Genomic DNA, 18,718 nt, shown 5'->3' with positions numbered 1-18,718 from the left:
GGCCCAGATATCTATCCTTTTTCCAAATGAAGCACATATTATTCAGGAAATAGTGTTAATGTACTAGCTTTTTTATGTCTTCGTAGCCCTATTCTAATGGTAATTGTTTCTCACATGGATGTCTGTAAAAATAAATTTGCATGGCACCTCAGTGATAAAACTCATGCATTCAGATAGCAATTTTATTCACAGAGGAGGAGTGAGTTTTGTGATCTATGAACTCAGGAACGTGCTGCTCACATGGTCGCATGATTGTCTGCTGTAAATAAAATGTCATATGTTTGGAATAATATGAATAAATTCATATTTAATTTAATAACAGGAAAATAATATCCTATTTATTATGTGATTATTTAAATCTGATTAAGAATAGTAAGATATAGACACATAACAGTTGAAATGGATTTCTGTCTTGCATTTTATCTCAAAATGATGGATGTCATTTTAAAAATATTTAAATTAGCTGAAATAAGTTAATTTACTTGAGGTAAACATAAAGCTGCTTGGTTTATATTTTTAATGTGTATAATTGTTAGCTACATAATACATTTTAACATTGTTTTGCTGTATTTTTTTCCTCTTTCTCCTTTCCCTGAGGAGGAGCGGTGATAAAATATTTTTCCTGTAAATACTTCCCAGCATTTCAGTAATACTGTAAATATTTAAAATGCATGCAAATTACAGTGAAACGCAACAGTTATCGTACAGTGTTCCACAGTGGTCAAAAAGGATTCAAACTGTAAATTTTGAATTGATCTCAGACATGTGGATTTGGATGGCAATTAAATTACCACATGACCTTCGAGTTTGTCCAAAAAAAAAAAAAACAGTAGGTAATTCGGCCGGAGATTTTTACGCTGGTGGTGGTAGAAAAACACTGACATTCTGGATTCAGGCGGCAATAAAATCAGCGACTAGCCTCTGTAAATGTTGAAAATACCTTACGTCCCCATGAGAAACAATTACTGTCCAAATAGAGCTTTTGTGTATTGTAAATTGATGAATTTTCTCTCTCCCACAGTTGACGGATGTATAGACTGGTCAGTGGACTTGAAGACGTATCGTGTGTTGGCCGGAGAGCCTCTGAGGGTGAAATGCGCTCTGTTCTACAGCTACATACGCACCAACTATAGTGTCGCCCAGAATGCCAAGCTGCGGCTCATCTGGTACAGGAACAAGGGTGATTCTGAGGAGCCAATCATCTTCTCGGGTCATCGGCTGAGTAAGGAGGGAGATTCCATTTGGTTCCGCTCAGCAGAGATGGAGGACAATGGATTTTACACTTGTGTGCTCAGGTGGGTCATTAGCAATTCAAACTTCAAATCAAGTGTGCGCTGAAAAACAGAGCCCGAAGATTTATGTAATCTAAAACTGCACTGGGTCACATCTGTTATGTTTATATAAAAACAAAAAAAACATGAAAATATATATTTTTACCATATATGATGGCATTGTCATGGGCAATTTTCTCTCTAAATTTAACACACACTTTTGGTCCACCAAATTAAGCATTTGCTTGTGCCTATATACAGTAGCTTAAACCCTATTCTATAACTGTTATATTAAGGCCTGATTTTACAGACAGGGCTTAGATTAAGCCAGGATTAGGCCTTAATTCAATCAGGACATTTAAGTAGCTTTTATAAAAATTCCTTAGAAAAAAGAAAAACAAAATATTACTGGTATGTCAGTGCAAATTGCTTTTAGTTGAAATAGTTCAAACATTCATTTTTGTCTGGAACTAGGCTTAAGCCTTGTCTGTGAAATTGGGGGGATGTGTTATAACTGTATTGTGAAAGTGGCATCATTGTTTGACAGCATTATAGTATAAGGTTCAATTTCTTTAGGCACATTTTGCTACTGACGTCACTGCATGAACCCCCTGTCATAAAACATTTCCTCACAGCTGTGGTCAGAAATGTAAGAAGCACCCACTGGCCCAATGATGGAATCCAGTGGCGTGGTTGAAGGTATTCTGAGGGGATGTCTTTTTCTTGTGGTTCTTGGAAGTTAATAAAATTTGGTTTCAATTTCATTCTAGCTCTGGGGTTTAATCTGACACCAGTTTCAAATGAATATAAATTCAGACTGAGATTTTGCTTCTGTTTTTAATTCATGCATTATTATTTTATTATACTAGGTATTCCCATACATTTCAATTGTTTGTTCATTAGGGATGCAATGTCACGCCAACCGGGTCGGGGATCTGACGGATACAAAATCTGTTGTAGGGTTCTATACTTAATACCATGAAGTTTGGCCCATAACATTTTCTTGAGGCTGGAGTAAACAAAATGACTTTTGAAAGCTGAACAGATTTTTAAAAGCTGGGGGCAGTTGTGGCTGGTTAGGGAGTCGGACTTGTAACCCGAAGGCTGTGGGTTCGAGTCTCTGTACCGACAGGAAATGTAGGTGGGGGGAGTGAATGAAAAGTGCTCTCTTCCAATGTGTTCACGGTATGTGTGTGTGTGTGTGTTCACTACTCACTGCTGTGTGTGTGTGCACTTTAATGGGTGAAATGCAGAGCAGAAATTCCGAGTATGGGTCACCATGCTTGGCCTCACGTCACGTCATACACTTAGCGACTTTGTAAATGGTTACAGAGAGAAAAATTGTGCATCAATGTTGAGGAAGCTACTTTAAAACTGTAGCTTTCAAAGCTACAAGCTACTCATAACTTAAAGTAGTTCAACTACAGACAAGCTGTCCTTCTGAAAAAGTAGTCATCTACATTACAAGTTTCTAACAAAAGTATGTAACTACTTAAAGCAACTTTAAAGGGCTGATTTTTTTTTTTTTTTATTATGCAGTTATCACATCACAAATAACTATGTATATTTAATTAATGAAATTAGTATATAAGTTTGAATGCATTCTCTATGATTCCCATTACATGCTGCAAGATGCTGAGAAACACTATGCTACATACATACTCAGAAGAAAAGAAAAGCAAAATTCCACTACAAATGGTTCTTTTAATTTACTTGTAGTTTTTAAAAATAAAATAATTTTTTTTTTCAACAACAAAACTCTCTGCACAAAAACTCTGATCTAAGAAGTGTTGGGCAATGTGGGTAGGCCTACATCTAGAAAAGCACATTCGTGCTGCTCTTGGTAGATTGTGTTGGTCATTATGGAAATGATCTGACTGCATCTGTGTTCTATAATTTGCTCATTGTCAGTATATCACGTGCAGAACTTTCCACTCCCATCTGCGCTTTTTTGGAATTGTGTTCTCACGCTAATTTGCGCTGTTTAGTCTGGCCCCAAATGTTTTATTTTCAATAACTTCTGTGTGATAACTTATGATAACTGCTGAATTCATGCTAGCCATAGTCCTAGAACATACCATTGCTTGTTCATATTCAAAACAAACATACTGATGATGTAGCACTTTGTGTCACTACACTTCTACTTAGTTGAAATGTTACACTTTTTTAAAGTAATGTTGCTATTCTCAAACTAAAAATGTGTAGTGTATTCCAGCCTTTCACATTTAATCAATTTAATGCATCCTTGCTGAATAAAAGTATTAATTTATTTAATTTATATAAAAAAAATAAATAAATAAATAAATTCTTACTGGCCTCAAACCTATAAGTTTTCTATATCAGATAAATACTGTTCTTTTGAACTCTCTATTGTAAGTTTCTGTTTAAATGTTACATTATTTTTTTAAAGAGTGTTGCTACACTCAAGCTGAAAATCTGCAGACTACTGTAGCACTGACTGAAATTTTGTGTAGGGCAAAAGTTGTGTAGTGTATTCCAGCCTTTAGTCATCTTAATAAAACATGCAAAGTCATTGATGAACAGTAATTAAATGCTCCCAGATGATGTTTCTCCTGTTCCTTTTATTTGTGGATCTCTGCTCCCAAGTTTGTATATTTGTTGTTTTATTGAGTGGTGTTTGTTCATGGCTTCAGTTTAATCAGGACACTAGCCTTACAGAAAAATATATGCATAATATGCACTGTACACTGCATACTACTTCCAAAAATAGTAAGTAGTACGTCATCCCAAACTCCCTAAACCTCCTCATTTTTTGAAGAAAATATTTGAAATGAGATGCTGAAGATGCAGAAATAATAAAAAAAAAAAGCTCTAATTCACACCCGAGTACCTACGCTTTTGAAAGAGGAAAGCTAAAGGAAGACCTTGAGGAAACCCATTCAGAAAAGATTTCACTCTCACATAGCGACTGAAGGGCAATTGTTGTAAAACATCTAAACAGAGGCAGCTGTGACTGAAAGCACAGGATCTATTTCCTCCAAGGTTCAATGGCTGCAGGATGGTTAATTCTGTGTTTCCATTTCAGGCCCTGCAAACACATCTGGCAGGGAATAAAATACACAGTGACAAACTACACAGAGTCTTAGACCCACAAAACTAAACGTGAGCAGCTATTATCTAACATACAACATTTGCATGTTATCAAACAAATATTCAGTAAAAATAATTTCAGAACACAACTGTAATTCCTAAAACAATTGTTCACAATCCATATTTGGTGACAACAATATTAAATTCTTTAACATTAGTTAATGAAATAACAACAATGAACAATACTTTTCCAGCATTTATTAATCTAGGTTAACGTTCTTTTTTTACATATGCTAATACATTTTTTTAAGATTTCAAGTTGTACTAAATGACATTAGTTACTGTATTATGAACAAACATGAATAAAGAACAACAATAATATGTATAAATATATATATATATAAATATAAAAAAATATATGTATAAATATATGTATATGTATAAATATATATATTCAGTGGTGGTCAGAATTATTGGCACCCTTGGTAAATATGATCAAAGATGATTATAAAAATAAATCTGCATTGTTTATCCTTTTGATCTTTAATTCATAAAATTAGCAAAAAACGTCTCGGTTATGTATGTAACCCTCGTTCCCTGAAGGAGGGAACAGAGACGTACGTCAGTAGTGACCGACGAATTGGGATATCGCTAGAGAGCCCTATCAGCTTCGAGTTAACTAAAACAGGCCAATGGAGTTGGCATTTGCATAATGTGCACCGCATCCGCCAGGTGGTATAAATATGGGAGCAGATGCCATCGCACTCTGTTTTTCGCTGAGGAGACAAACTAGTCTGCACTGCACCGAGGGTACAGAAACTATGGCGATGGGACATACGTCTCCGTTCCCTCCTTCAGGGAATGAGGGTTACATACGTAACCGAGACGTTCCCTTTCAGTCGGTCATGTTCAACGTACGTCAGTAGTGACCGATGAATTGGGATCCCAAATAAAGTGCCACAGTTATGAACCCCTTCCAGTGCCCAGCGCAAGCTCTAGCCACCCGGCACACCAATGGGATGGGGAAGGGGCGAGCTTACGCCAAGAGAGTCTACTGCTGTTCCGACATACTCACTAAGTAAACTAGATTACACTGGGGAAATGAACCCATGGGGGACGCTGCGGAGACCACTACCCACCCGTAGGGGAGGAATTTACGTGGAGATTACACATATGGACTGGCCGTGGGCAGTACGCATATGGAGTCCCTGGGATGGCTCCACCTGGGTGGGGGAGACTCATCTGACAGGTGACAGCAGAGCTGGCTCTGCTAAGGGAAAGACACGGCCTCACCGTGGGGACTTGACCGTGGACAAATACACACGGGACCACTTACGTGGAGGGGTCACGACATATCGCACCCAGCCAAATGTCAACGTCAGTGACGGAGGTTTGGCCTGGCATCAGACACTCCGCAATGTCCGAGCCGAAGGGGGAGGCGGAGGAACTCGACAGGGTTCGCCAAGCAAGGAATTCGACTGGAGTAAAAGGATGCACGTATCCGGCCCAGGGGGCTGAAGTGGCATTGCAAGCCGACACTAGAACAGGCTCTTCACGTCTAACGGCTGCTGGAAGCGAGTACACGGGAAGATACCGGTTCTACACGAAGGCTATAGAATCTAGCGAACGTGTCGCCCAGCCCACAGCTCTACAGATATCTGTGAGCGGGCAAGGCACGCCCTGGGATTCATACGCCAGGGCGATGGCATCCACTATCCAGTGGGCCATCCTCTGCTTGGAGACAGCCTTTTCCTTCTGCTGGCCTCCGTAACAGACAAAGAGCTGATCTGAGGTCCTGAAGCTTCGCGTTCTGTCCACGTACAGGCGCAGAGCGCGGACAGGACAGAGCAAAGCTAGGGCTGGGTCTGCCTCCTCCGAAGGCAGCGCTTGCAGGTTCACTACCTGATCTCTGAAGGGAGTGGTAGGAACCTTGGGCACATATCCAGGCCGGGGTCTCATGATGACGTGAGAGTCACTGGGCCCGAATTCCAGGCACGATTCGCCAACCGAAAATGCGTGCAGGTCCCCTACCCTCTTGAGCGAGGCCAATGCAACCAGGAGGACGGTCTTAAGGGACAGTACTTTTAACTCAGCTGATTGCAAAGGCTCGAAGGGATGACCCCGGAGAGATGTAAGAACCAGGGTGAGATCCCAAGAGGGTACAGAGGGAGGGCGAGGAGACTAAATCCCCCTTCAGGAACCTGACGATCTGATCGTGCTTCCCTAGCGATTTACCATCAACTGCATATTGATGTGCGGCAATAGCGGCAACATACACCTTGAGGGTGGAGGGAGACAGCCTTCGCTCCAGGCCCTCTTGCAGAAAGGAGAGCACAGATCTGACCGAACATTATTGGGGGTCCTCTCGGTGAGAGGAGCACCATTCGACGAACAGGTTCCACTTCAACGCATAGAGGTTCCTCGTAGAAGGAGCTCTAGCGGAAGTGATAGTGTCTGCGACCGCTTGCAGGAGATCACTCAGAACCTCCGTGTCCCGTCCAGGGACCACACATGGAGTTTCCACAGGTCGGGACGCGGGTGCCAGAGGGTGCCCCGTCTCTGAGTCAGGAGGTCCTTCCTCAGAGGAATGGGCCAGGGAGGTGCTGTTGCGAGGAGCTTGAGGTCCGAGAACCAGGTCTGAGTGGGCCAGTATGGAGCCACTAACAAGACCTGCTCCTCGTCCTCCGACTTTGCACAGGAGCTGTGCGAGAAGGCTCACTGGGGGAAACACATACTTGCGTAGGCCCCGGGGCCAGCTGAGTGCCAGGGCATCCGTGCCGAGAGTGCCGCCATCAGGGAATAGAACCACTGGTAGTGGGCAGTCTCCGGGGAGGCGAACAGATCTATCTGTGCCTCGCCAAAGCGCTGCCAGATCAGCTGGACCACCTGGGGATGGAGTCTCCATTCGCCCGGAAGCGGAGGCTGCCGTGAGAGCTCGTTGGCTGCACGGTTGAGCACGCCTGGGACATGAATGGCACGAAGTGACCTCAGATGCTTCTGACTCCATAACAAGAGATGGCGGGCAAGTTGCGACATGTGGCGGGAGCGTAAACCACCCTTGATGTACGCAACGGCCGCAGTGCTGTCCGAGCGGATCAGTACGTGCTTGTCTGTCAACAGCTCCTGGAAGCGGCCCAGTGCAAGACGTACTGCTAGCAACTCGAGGCAATTGATATGCCACTGCAGTTGAGGCCCCGTCCACAGACCCGACACTGCATGCTTGTTGTACATGGCCCCCCACCCCGTGGCAGAGGCATCTGTGTGGACCACAGCATGTTCGAGGGGAACTCCAGCCCGCAGGAACGAAAGGTCCGACCACTTGGTGAGAGTGCGACGGCAGTTCTGAACGTACCGCGCTGCCACGCCCATCTCGGGACCCGGCCGCGGAGCCAGTGTTGAAGCGGCCTCATATGAACCAATCCGAGTGGCGTGACTGCGGCTGCGGATGCCATATGCCCCAGGAGCCTCTGAAAGAGTTTCAGTGGGGCCGCTGTCCTGCGCTTGAGCGTACTCAGGCAGTTCAACACTGACTGGACGCGCTCCTTGGTGAGGCGCGCTGTCCGGACGACCGAATCCAGTTCCATACCGAGATAAGAGATCCTCTGCCCGGGGGCAAGTTTGCTCTTGTCCCAGTTGACCCGAAGACCCAACCGGCTGAGGTGAGCTAACACCATGTCCTTGTGTTCGCACAACTGCTCTCGTGAGCTGGCCAGGATGAACCAGTCGTCGAGGTAGTTGAGAATGCGAACGCCCTGTTCCTTGAGCGGAACAATGGCCGCCTCTGCAACCTTCGTGAAGATGCGGGGCGACAGGGCCAGCCCAAAGGGTAGGACTTTGTACTGATATGCCCGACCCTTGAACGCAAACCATAGAAAGGGTCTGTGACGAGGCAGAATCGAGACATGAAAGTACGCGTCCTTCAGGTCGATCGCTGCAAACCAATCCTGGGGACGGATGCATTCGAAAATGCGTTTCTGTGTAAGCATCTTGAACGGCAGCCTGTGAAGGGACCGGTTCAGGACACGCAGATCCAGGATTGGCCGTAGCCCACCGCCCTTCTTGGGTACAATGAAGTAGGGGCTGTAGAACCCTGACTTCATATCGGCTGGAGGGACCGGCTCGATTGCATCCTTCGCCAGGAGGACAGCAATCTCCGCCCGGAGAACAGGTGCATTTTCTGAATCGCATAGCCGAGTCTGATGAATGAGCCAGCGGGACGGGCTGGGGAGTGCTATGCAGGCTTCCAGACACCGAGCCAGCGGGACCAAAGGCACCACAGACGTACCGGGGGTGGGGCAGCGAGGCAGAGTGCTGGGACCTGACTCGGACGGCATAGCGGCCCGAAGTGGGGTCAGACTCTGCGAGGTGACAGTGTGAATGGGAGACGGCTGGGGGGCGGCCTCGACCATCACACTGGGACCTGCTGGCGAAGTGAGAGGGGGCTACGCGATCGACGGATGCGCCGAAGGAAACGGATGGCCGCTCCATAGAGGGACCAGCACGCTCCAACGGCAGCACCACCGGTTGCAGTGATGTAGAGGGGGCAGGGGCCCGCGGAGCGGCGCTCGGCGGGGAAGCCCTGACCATGATCCTCAGATCACCCTGCCTACATGCCGACTCACCGTCACCCAGGCCGAAGCCAGAGAAAACGGCGGAACGAGGCATAGGGGAGGGGACCCCCGCTCCCTGAGAACCAAGGAACGAGAGTCTCGATCTCAGCACTGCAATAGTCATGTTCCCACAATGAGAACATGAACTATCCACAAAAGTAGCTTCAGCATGCTGAACGCCCAGGCACGTGATGCAGCGATTGTGACCGTCAGCGGGGACCAATGAACCACCACACCCAGTAACGCACAGACGAAATGACATCTTGAAAAAGACGCAGGGTTTGTCTGTGAAGCTCTTTTAGAAGGGGAAGATTCAGCTCACTTGTGCTGAAGCACACAGGGAGTGTCACGAAGTGTTCGGGTACACCACTCCCCGAACACAACGGAGGAACCGGCCCAAATCGCAACAGACACAAGCTGGGAAGTTTGGGAAATTTTTTGCTGTGAGAACAGCAGTTGAGAGCTTATAACTCAGGCTCCTCGGGAAGCTTGCGACCTCGCTGAAGTGCCTTCACACCAACACAAGACGCTGTCACTTCACACAGGCTTGTAGTATTCACTCTCAGTCTGAAAAGCTGGAACACAACTAGTTGGCTCCGAAGCGAAAGACAGAGTGCGATGACATCTGCTCCCCTATTTATACCACCTGGCGGGGGCGGTGCGCATTATGCAAATATCGCACGCCAACTCCATTGGCCTGTTTTAGTTAACTCGAAGCTGATAGGGCTCTCTAGCGATATCCCAATTCGTCGGTCACTACTGACGTACGTCGAACGTGACCGACTGAAAGGGAACTAACCTTTCATTGAAGGAAAAGAATTGAAAGTGAGGGGAAAATCACATTATGAAATAAATGTTTTTCTCCAAAATACGTTGGCCACAATTATTGACACCCTTTTATTCAATACTTTTTGCGAGAATATAGTTGTTTATACCTCAGATATGCAATTTAAGGGCCCCTTTTTTAACAATCTAAGCTCATGGTCTAAAGCGCACGGCGCAAGTGGGCTTAGGGCGTGTCCGAATCCACTTTTGCTAGTTTAAGGACAGGAAAAATGATCGGCGTGCCTGGTGCATGGTCTAAAAGGGTTGTCCTTAATGAGTAGGTGTGTTTTGGGTGTAATGTGCAATAAACCATTCAGAGCTAACATCTTTAGTTGATTGTAACTTCTTAATTATTGCCTTGATAGTGGAAATGGAGATTTTCAATGCTTTAGCTATTTTCTTACAGCCACTTTCTATTTTGTAAAGCTCAACAATCTTTTGCTGCACATCAGAACTATATTCTTTGGTTTTACTCATTGTGATGAATGATTACGGGAATTTGGCTTTTGTGTTTCCTCATGTTTTTACTCCTGTGGAACAGGAAGTCATGGCTGGACAATTTCATGTTCATGATCACCCTGGTGTGCTAAAAAAAAAAAAATGTAAATATGAGTGGGAATATACTTCAGAGATATTTACTCATAAAAAATTCTAGGAGTGCCAATAATTGTGGCCAACATGTTTTGGAGAAAAACATTTATTTCATAATGTGATTCACATAATGTGATTGTGAAAAATTTAAGGGGGTCTGAATACTTTCCGTACCCACTGTATATATATATATATATATATATATATATATATATACAGTATATATACTGTATATATACACACACACAAATAGAACAGTTCTTTCTGGTTCTCGAATCTGATTGGCTGTGAGGTCCATGCGATATTCTTCCAGTATCGCACGGTAACCGTTTCACCATTTGAATCACTCCGCTGTCAGCATTCTCACAGTGAGTGTCATGGCGGACATGCAAACCTACCATATTTTTATAGATACTAATGTTATTATGTAATGGAATGTTGTTTTAAGAGTTTTTTAGGCGAGAATATAGTTGTTTAGACCTCAGATATGCAATTTAAGGGCCCTATTTTAACAATCTAAGGCGCAAATCAAATCTACGGCGCAAGTGCGCTTAGGGCGTGTGCGAATCCACTTTTGCTAGTTTAAGGACAGGAAAAATGATCGGCGTGCCTGGCGCATGGTCTAAAAGGGTTGTCCTTAATGAGTAGGTGTGTTTTGGGCGTAATGTGCAATAAACCAATCAGAGCCTCATCTCCCATTCTCTTTAAAAGCCAGCTGCACTCATGCCATGATGGATTCGCTATTTACATGGCGGAATTTGCAAGTGGAAAACCTGAATGCTTATCCAGTGAGGAAACGGATCTGCTCGTCTGCGAGGTTAAAGCATGCAAGCAGACCATCTACAGGACAAGCCGGATTCCACCAAAGCATTTTTATCTTTATGCACACAATAATAATCTTTTACATTGTAATGCTTTTATTTTTAATATTTGGCATGTTTGTGTCCTGCTGCGTGTCCCTGCATGTGTAATAAGCAGAGTGTATGCGCTTTGTGCACTCACATATAGGCGCATAATACTAACGTGCTCTTTAAATAACAAATCAAATATTGCTGCATTGACTTTAGACCATGTTTCAGTTGGTCAATGGCGCAGTCTTTTTCAGTTGCCTCAAAATAGTAACGCACCAACAATGTGCCTGAACACACCTCGTTTTCAGACCAGCACACCCATGGGCGCACAAATGGGCGCAAATGCATTTGCTATTTAAACAACGTGGCGCAGGACATGAAAATTATAACTGAGTCAGGCTGAAACTGGCAAAAAACACTTGTGTCGCGCCTGGCGCCACATTGCACCAGGTGTATGATAGGGCTCTATATGTAAACGTAGCGCCTATTTGAAAATATGTTTAGACACTTTCGGAGATGTGAGCTCCAGGCCGTCAGCGACCATTCAGCATTAATGTACCCCCCCGAGAACAGCTTCATCTAGGCCAGTCCTTTGGGAATTTGTCACTCGCTCTATGTAGAAAGTGTTTAAACATCAGGTATTCGTTTTGGGTATATCAAATGGGCAGTCTTTGGTCTTATTAATTTATTACTTGTTCCAGAGCTAATAGATTTGGCTTAAGGGCTATATTAAGTTTCATAACTTTATATTTACATTGAAATTAAATCCTGTACTAACTAGAGCGCTGCTTTTTGTACGTTTGACTGAACTGTTTGCTTGTGTTTTATTTTACTTCTTATACTGTTATAATGGCTATTGCTGTTAATTTAAATATTATTATTCAATAAATAATATTTTATATAAATAACATGCCATATTTTTTGGTATTGAGAAAGAGTCGGTTAGTGATTTCGACTTCAGTGAAAGTTACATTAATACGCCATGAGATGGCAGCAAAGACTGTCTTTATGAGTGAGTCAGTCAGTAACAAAGACTATTAAATTGAAATGGACTGAAACAAGGAAGTTGTTTTTACTTTAAACAACATCTTACGAGATGCAACTGACAAATGCATTGACTAGCGCTGTCATGGGAGTGATGACAGCCTGATGTTAAAAGGATAAAGACAAAGATTGCTTTCCTCAACGGACATTCAAACTGATTTTGTGATTATGAATATAAGATTGACCTGAAGAATATCAGCTAGATGCAGGTAGTACACCAGCTCAGGCGATCTCTTTCTCATAATACTCTACATATTATAGTGAGTTTCAATGAAGTGACGCAACGTTCCTTCATTACTAGTTCTAAAGTGACATTTTAGAATTAGTAACGGAGGCTTGGGCTCAACTGTTAAACTGTCAATTTGAGATTTGAATCCGTGGCGGAAGGAAGTAGTTCCTCACAAAAGAGGGTTTTTAAAGACAATCGGTTGTTGTTTCTTATTTATTTATACACTCGTGCCGTCGAACTGCCCTATTAGCATTTTTGGTGGTGAGATTGTCTTGTTTTGTTGTTGCCGAAATATGAGCAATATCACACTCGTAGCTGTGCGATATGGCTGTATATCAGCATACTGTGATTGCCTATGGCACTCGGCCTGCGCCGTCGTGCCTACAGCCAAATCACAGCCGTGCTGATATACAGATATATCACACGGCTACTCGTGTGATATTGCTCATATTTCGGCAACAACAAAACAAGACAATCTCACCACCAAAAATGCTAATAGGGCAGATCGTCACTGGTTGTGGGTGGGGGCTTCTCCCTGCGACGACGTCATTGTAGGGAAGAGTCTGAATCAGCTCTTTGAAGAGACTGCTTCTGAGTAATGCTTCTGAGCATTGTTTACACACACTTTGTTTACACACACTTTTATAAGGTGTTTAAACACCTTTTTGCAAAATAGGTTCCCTTTAACAACATCTTGCTACTTTGTCAGTATGACAGCACAGATTCCCTGGAGTTCAGACTTATGAATCATGGTAAACAATGTTGCAAGTGAAGTGTTTTCCATTAGGTGGTACCGGTACCTGTGAGTCGTGAGGCTGTCTCACGATGGCCAATCAGCGTGAGCTCCTCCATCTTTACTGAGCGAATGGCATTTTCAGGCTTCATCTTTGTCAGAGTTCCTTGGCCAATTGCGCATGGTATCTTCATCTTTGCTTAGCGAATGGCGTTATCAGGCTTCATCTTTGTCAGAGTTCCTTGGCCAATCACGCATCGGATCTCCATTTTTGCATCGCGAATGGCGTTCTCTGGCTTCGTCATTGAGATGATTCCTTGGCCAGTCACGCGCTGGATCTTCATCTTGTAGTCATCATGGAGGTGGGCTCTTTACACCGCAGAAGTACTAATACTTTTATTTTTTTCTTGTATTTTTATGACCCATTAAGGTGTTTATTTAGTGTTATGATCTATCATGATCTGCCGTGTTGGTAAGGCTGAATTTTCAGCAATTTTCAGCAATCTTCAGTGTCACGTGTTCCTTCAGAAATCATTCTAATATGCTGATTTACTGCTCAAGAAACATTTTTTTTTTATTTTATTTTTTTATCAATGTTGAAATCAGTTGGGTTCAATTCTATTTCAGAATTCTTTGATGAATAGAAAGTTCAAAACAACAGCATTTATTTGAAATTGAAATCTTTTGTAACATTATAAATGTCTTTACTGTCAATTTTAATCAATTTAATGCATCCTTGCTGAATAAAAGTATTAATTTCTTTAATTTATAAAAAGAAAATGTTATAAAAGCTTTCTTTTTCAGATAAATGCTGTTCTTTTGAACTTTCTATTGAAAGTTTCTGTTGAAATGCTACATTATTTTTTAAAGAGTGTTGCTACTCTCAAGCTGAAAATCTGCAGACTACTGTAGCACTGACTGAAATTTTGTGCAGGGCAGAAGTTGTATAGTGTATTCCATCCTTTAGTCATGTTAAAGGGTTAGTTCAACCAAGAATTTAAATTCAGTCATTAATTACTCACCCTCATGTCGTTCCACATCCGTAAGACCTTCGTTCATCTTCAGAACACAAATTAAGATATTTTTAATAAAATCTGATGGCTCAGTGAGGGCTGCATCGCCAGCAATAACACTCCCTTTTTCAATGCCCAGAAAGCTACTAAAAACATATTTAAAACAGTTCATGTGAGTATAGTACTTCAACCTTAATATTACAAAGTGAAGAGAATGCTTTTTGTGTGCCAAAAATAACAAAATAGCGACTTTATTCCACAATATTTAGTGATGGGCGATTTCAAAACGATGCTTCATGAAGCTTTGAAGCTTTACGAATCATTTGTTTCAAATCAGTGGTTCAGAGCGCCAAAATCACATGATTTCAGTAAACGAGGCTTTGTTACGTCATAAGTGTTTTGAAACTTCAATAGTTCATGTGACTTTGGCAGTTTGATACACACTGAACCGAAACAAAAGATTTGTAAAGTTTTGAAGCTTTATGAAGTAGTGTTTTGAAATCATTGTCGCTATTTTGTTATTTTTGGTGCACAAAAAGTATTCTCGTCGCTTCATAACATTAAAGTTGAAGCACTGTTGTCACATGAACTGTTTTAAATATGTTTTTAGTAGCTTTCTGGGCATTGAAAAAGGGAGTGTTATTGCTGGCAATAGAGGCCTCACTGAGCCATCGGATTTTATCAAAAAATATCTTAATTTGTGTTCCAAAGATGAACAAAGGTCTTACAGATGTGGAACGATATGAGGGTGAGTAATAAATGACAGTGGTGAGTGGCTTCAATTTATTCATGGAGGGAAGGATTGCACTCACCATGGGACGCGGAGGACGGGTTGGGCATGAGGAGAGTACATGCCCAGGTAAACCACAGTATAAACACAAATTCAGGGTCAGCCGCCGTTGTCGCTCTGCAGACGATAAACGAGAGTTTTCCACTTGCATTGGCTCGTTTGCTGGTTCTGGAGGGCTGACGGATTCTGGCCGACGGAGGAGAGTGTTAAACAGCGACTGGCCCTGGTGTTCTTCAATACACGACTGCATACGGGTGGCGAAGCGGATGGAAAGCTGGATGAAGCGCTCGAGGCCGATGGAATCCTCGTATGCAGCGAGATGCAACCGCACGCAAGGATCCAACCCTTGACGAAAGGTGGTAATTAACGCCTGTTCATTCCAACCACTGGAGGCAGCTAGCGTTCTAAACTGCAAAGCATACTCGTTAACAGTCATGGGGCCTTGTTTCAGGTTATATAATTTCTCACCGATCAAAGAGTCAAGACGTTGGTTTTCCGAAGACCTCTCGGAAATGAGCGACGAAACTGGAATAGGATTGTGTGACTGGACTGTTCTGAGACCAGATGGCCTCGGCCCACTAAAGCGCTTTGCCTTGCAGGTGAGAAATTATAAACGCTACCTTGGTGGTTTCGGTGGGGTAGAGGTGCGGTTGCATCTCCAGGACCAGTGCGCACTGCAGGAGGAAACCGCTGCAGTCCTCCGCCGAGCCAGAGTAGGGCGCTGGTTTGGCCATGGGACTGGCGTGAACCGGCGGTGAAGGAGTGGAGATGGTGTTTGCAGATGTGATCGCTGGAGCTGGTGACGGTGAGCTGGAGGTGAGTGCTCGGCGCAGGGCGTCCATGAGCTCTTGAAAGGGATCCGGGTGGCTCATGCTGGTATCTGGCTGTTACGGTCCGGTCTTCTGTTACAACACAGAAGGGACCGAGGCAGATATAACAGGCAGGGATGTTTATTGATACCAGCAAGAGTTAAACAGCAGTGCAGGTGAATATAAAGTGAAGTAATGGCTGAAGTAGAGAGTGCAGAGAAGTGATACTGTCCTTGTTGATTGTAGAAGCTGGGTGACTTGGAAGACGCTGGAGAAACTTGACGCTGGAGACGAGGAACACTCACACACTGATGGGATTCACACAAGGAGAACAGGAGATGCTGGAGACAGGTAAGTAGTTCGATAGGAGTCCTTGAGGTAAGCATACAGGTAAGACGTAATGCAAACGAGACCGGACGAAGACTGTGTGTGAGTGTGCGGGTTTTATGTTGGTGGTGATTGCGGTGCTGATGAGGTGCAGGTGCGGGTGATCAGTACTCTGGAGAGTCAGTGCGTTGTGATTGGTGAGCGGTGGAGCCTGGCGTGTCTGTGACAGCAATACTACATGAACACAATAAATACATTATAATTTTTTTTTTTTTTTCGTAAGTATATAGTAGAAAAAGACACCTTATATTAAATGTGTGTCTGGCCCCATTCACATCTATTAAAATATATTTGGTTGATCTGATCACAAGTAGACTTTTGCTAAATGCATGTGCAATGGGGTCCAAAACATTTTAAGATCATCCACTTTCAACCCCATTCAGAGGTGGTTTAAAATGCATGTCATGTTGCATTCGTAGTGTAAATTGTGTGTGTTTGAACAGGTGCAAAGGACTACCAACTCACCATTGGGGATATGTTAAGGGAAAGTCTGTCAAAATCTGAGATTTAAACTCAGCCCAGCAAGCCTTCTATAGAACCCCAAGATCATGAAATAAAGACAAAATTAAAAAAGAAAAAACAAAAACAAACAAACATTGCCATGGCTGGTTAGCCAGGGAAACCAGGTGCCTCTTCTTGGTTTGGGCTAGAGACTCAATTCAAAGACAACATGTGGACTGCATGGTGGGATAGGACATATTATCACTCTATATATCATATCATATTTGAGCACATCAGACTTTCACCTTCCTGCTGATGTACAGTATGTGGTGAGGGAATCAGAGACCCTTCCCTCAAAGAAAGGTGTCACAAGTGGACACATAAGACACGTGCCTCTCTTGACCACTTGTCATTGATCAAGTAAAATGCATCTTAATAGAAGGTATAAACAGTTCTTCATCGAATGCAGCACATACTCTGACAGTACACAGTGGCAGTGTTTGAAGAAGTAATTTCCTCTAATTAAATCAAGCCAATTAAGAGGACAATTAGAGACAGCTGGCCTGATTGCCAGCCTTGCTCTTTATTCAGTGCTTCTCAGTTTCTGAGTACCCTTTCCTCACATTCATTCCTTGTGTTTTCACAAGGCCTCTTAGGATGAAAGGAAAGATTACAAGGATGAAATTCGAGGACAGAGGAGCTCAAGTGAAACATGTTAAATGGAATATACTATATACTCTATAGAGTTTTGTTAATCAAGACATTATTAATAAATCTTAATAAAGCAAGAAATACTTTGAGTCTCCATGAAGTGGTGTAATTAATTTTCTTCGGATGTATTTAAGATTGAATATGAAGTCGGAGCATTTTTTTTTTTTTTTTTTTTTTAAATCTCAGTCTCCATGTGACATGTTTTTTCTCTGGGTCATTTTATAGCTGGAAGAGAGAGACTGTTTAAATTTGTATCTTCTAAAAAAAATTGACAATATTTAGAAGTACATTAAGTATACTATCATATAGATGAATAACAAACTTCAATTTTGATTGCATGAGGTCTTTAAATATGTGCCATATGTGAAATAAGAAAAGAATTTAAGTGGGAGGTCACCTGTGTATTCTTGCTTCTTGCTCCTCTGTCATTCCTTGCCTCCTGATGGAGTTTGGGTTCCTTGCCACTGTTGCCTCTGGCTTGCTTAGTTGGGGATACTTGATATTCAACAATGTTTTTGATCTGCCTGCATTGACACCATTGTATGCGAACTGATCTGACGGACTGGACGATGACATGTTTTCTCCAGAGCTGCTGTATAGATAAATGAACTAAATTAATAACTAATGATTTTTACTACGTAATACGTATTTTTACAACTCAATACTGAACTTACTTAAGCTGGACAATGACACCATTTTCTTCTAGAGCTACTGTACAGCCAAAATTATGTTCTCTCTATGACTGTAAAGCTGCTTTGACACAGTCTGCATTGTAAAAAGTGCTATATAAATAAAGGTGACTTGACTTGACTCCTTGCAGTGCATTTAGATAATATTCCTTTCATGACATGATTTGGTAGCATAACTCCATAAAGGGTGAGGGTGCCTCTGTAGATGGTATGTGGCTCTATCATCCCTCTTATAATAACATTTGTATATCGGATTTGATATATTAAAATAAAATAAAAATGTAAATAATAAAATAAAATAAAATAATGTTTCCTTAAATCCCTATGTGTTCTACATATTAAAGCCAGCCTTCAGGCACTCCAGAAGCTACTGAGGATGAAGTTCCAAAATAATCTGTGCCTTTATATTATAATACCCCATAATAGTTCAATTAAAGAAAAAGTTAAATTGCCAGAAAATAATTATGTAGTATATAATAGCACAATCTGGGGACTAACAGTGGCAGATGTTAGGATGATGTTATCCAATTAAATATGTCACTTTATTTGATCACATGAATGCAGGTTTGCCAGGTAGCTCAATCGCGTTCTGGGGGTAAAATCCACATTTTTGTCAGGGTTCCCCTGGTAAAATTCACATTCCAGAGGATAAATATCAAGTTATTTGGGGTCG

At 42.6% G+C, this 18,718-nt stretch overlaps 2 protein-coding genes across 5 annotated transcripts in view; one reads left to right on the top strand and one right to left on the bottom strand.

The window, feature by feature from the left end:
- LOC127494456 (uncharacterized) overlaps positions 1-18,718 on the bottom strand; it is a 490,338-nt gene that overhangs the window by 342,456 nt on the left and 129,164 nt on the right. The gene's annotated exons all lie outside the window — the stretch shown is intronic.
- Positions 1-18,718, top strand: part of il1rapl2 (interleukin 1 receptor accessory protein-like 2) — a 685,297-nt gene that overhangs the window by 557,970 nt on the left and 108,609 nt on the right. For all 4 annotated transcript variants that reach the window (XM_051860353.1, XM_051860352.1, XM_051860354.1 and 1 more), the window contains one exon: positions 1,022-1,295. In XM_051860353.1, coding sequence (XP_051716313.1) covers positions 1,022-1,295 — 274 coding nt within the window. The remainder of the gene's footprint in view (positions 1-1,021; positions 1,296-18,718) is intronic.

The sequence above is a fragment of the Ctenopharyngodon idella genome, chromosome 14, assembly GCF_019924925.1.
Source record: "Ctenopharyngodon idella isolate HZGC_01 chromosome 14, HZGC01, whole genome shotgun sequence".
In the NCBI taxonomy this organism is placed as follows: Eukaryota; Metazoa; Chordata; class Actinopteri; order Cypriniformes; family Xenocyprididae; genus Ctenopharyngodon; species Ctenopharyngodon idella.
The sequence above is the reverse complement of the archived record's forward strand: the minus strand, read 5'-3'. Positions and strand labels throughout refer to the sequence as shown.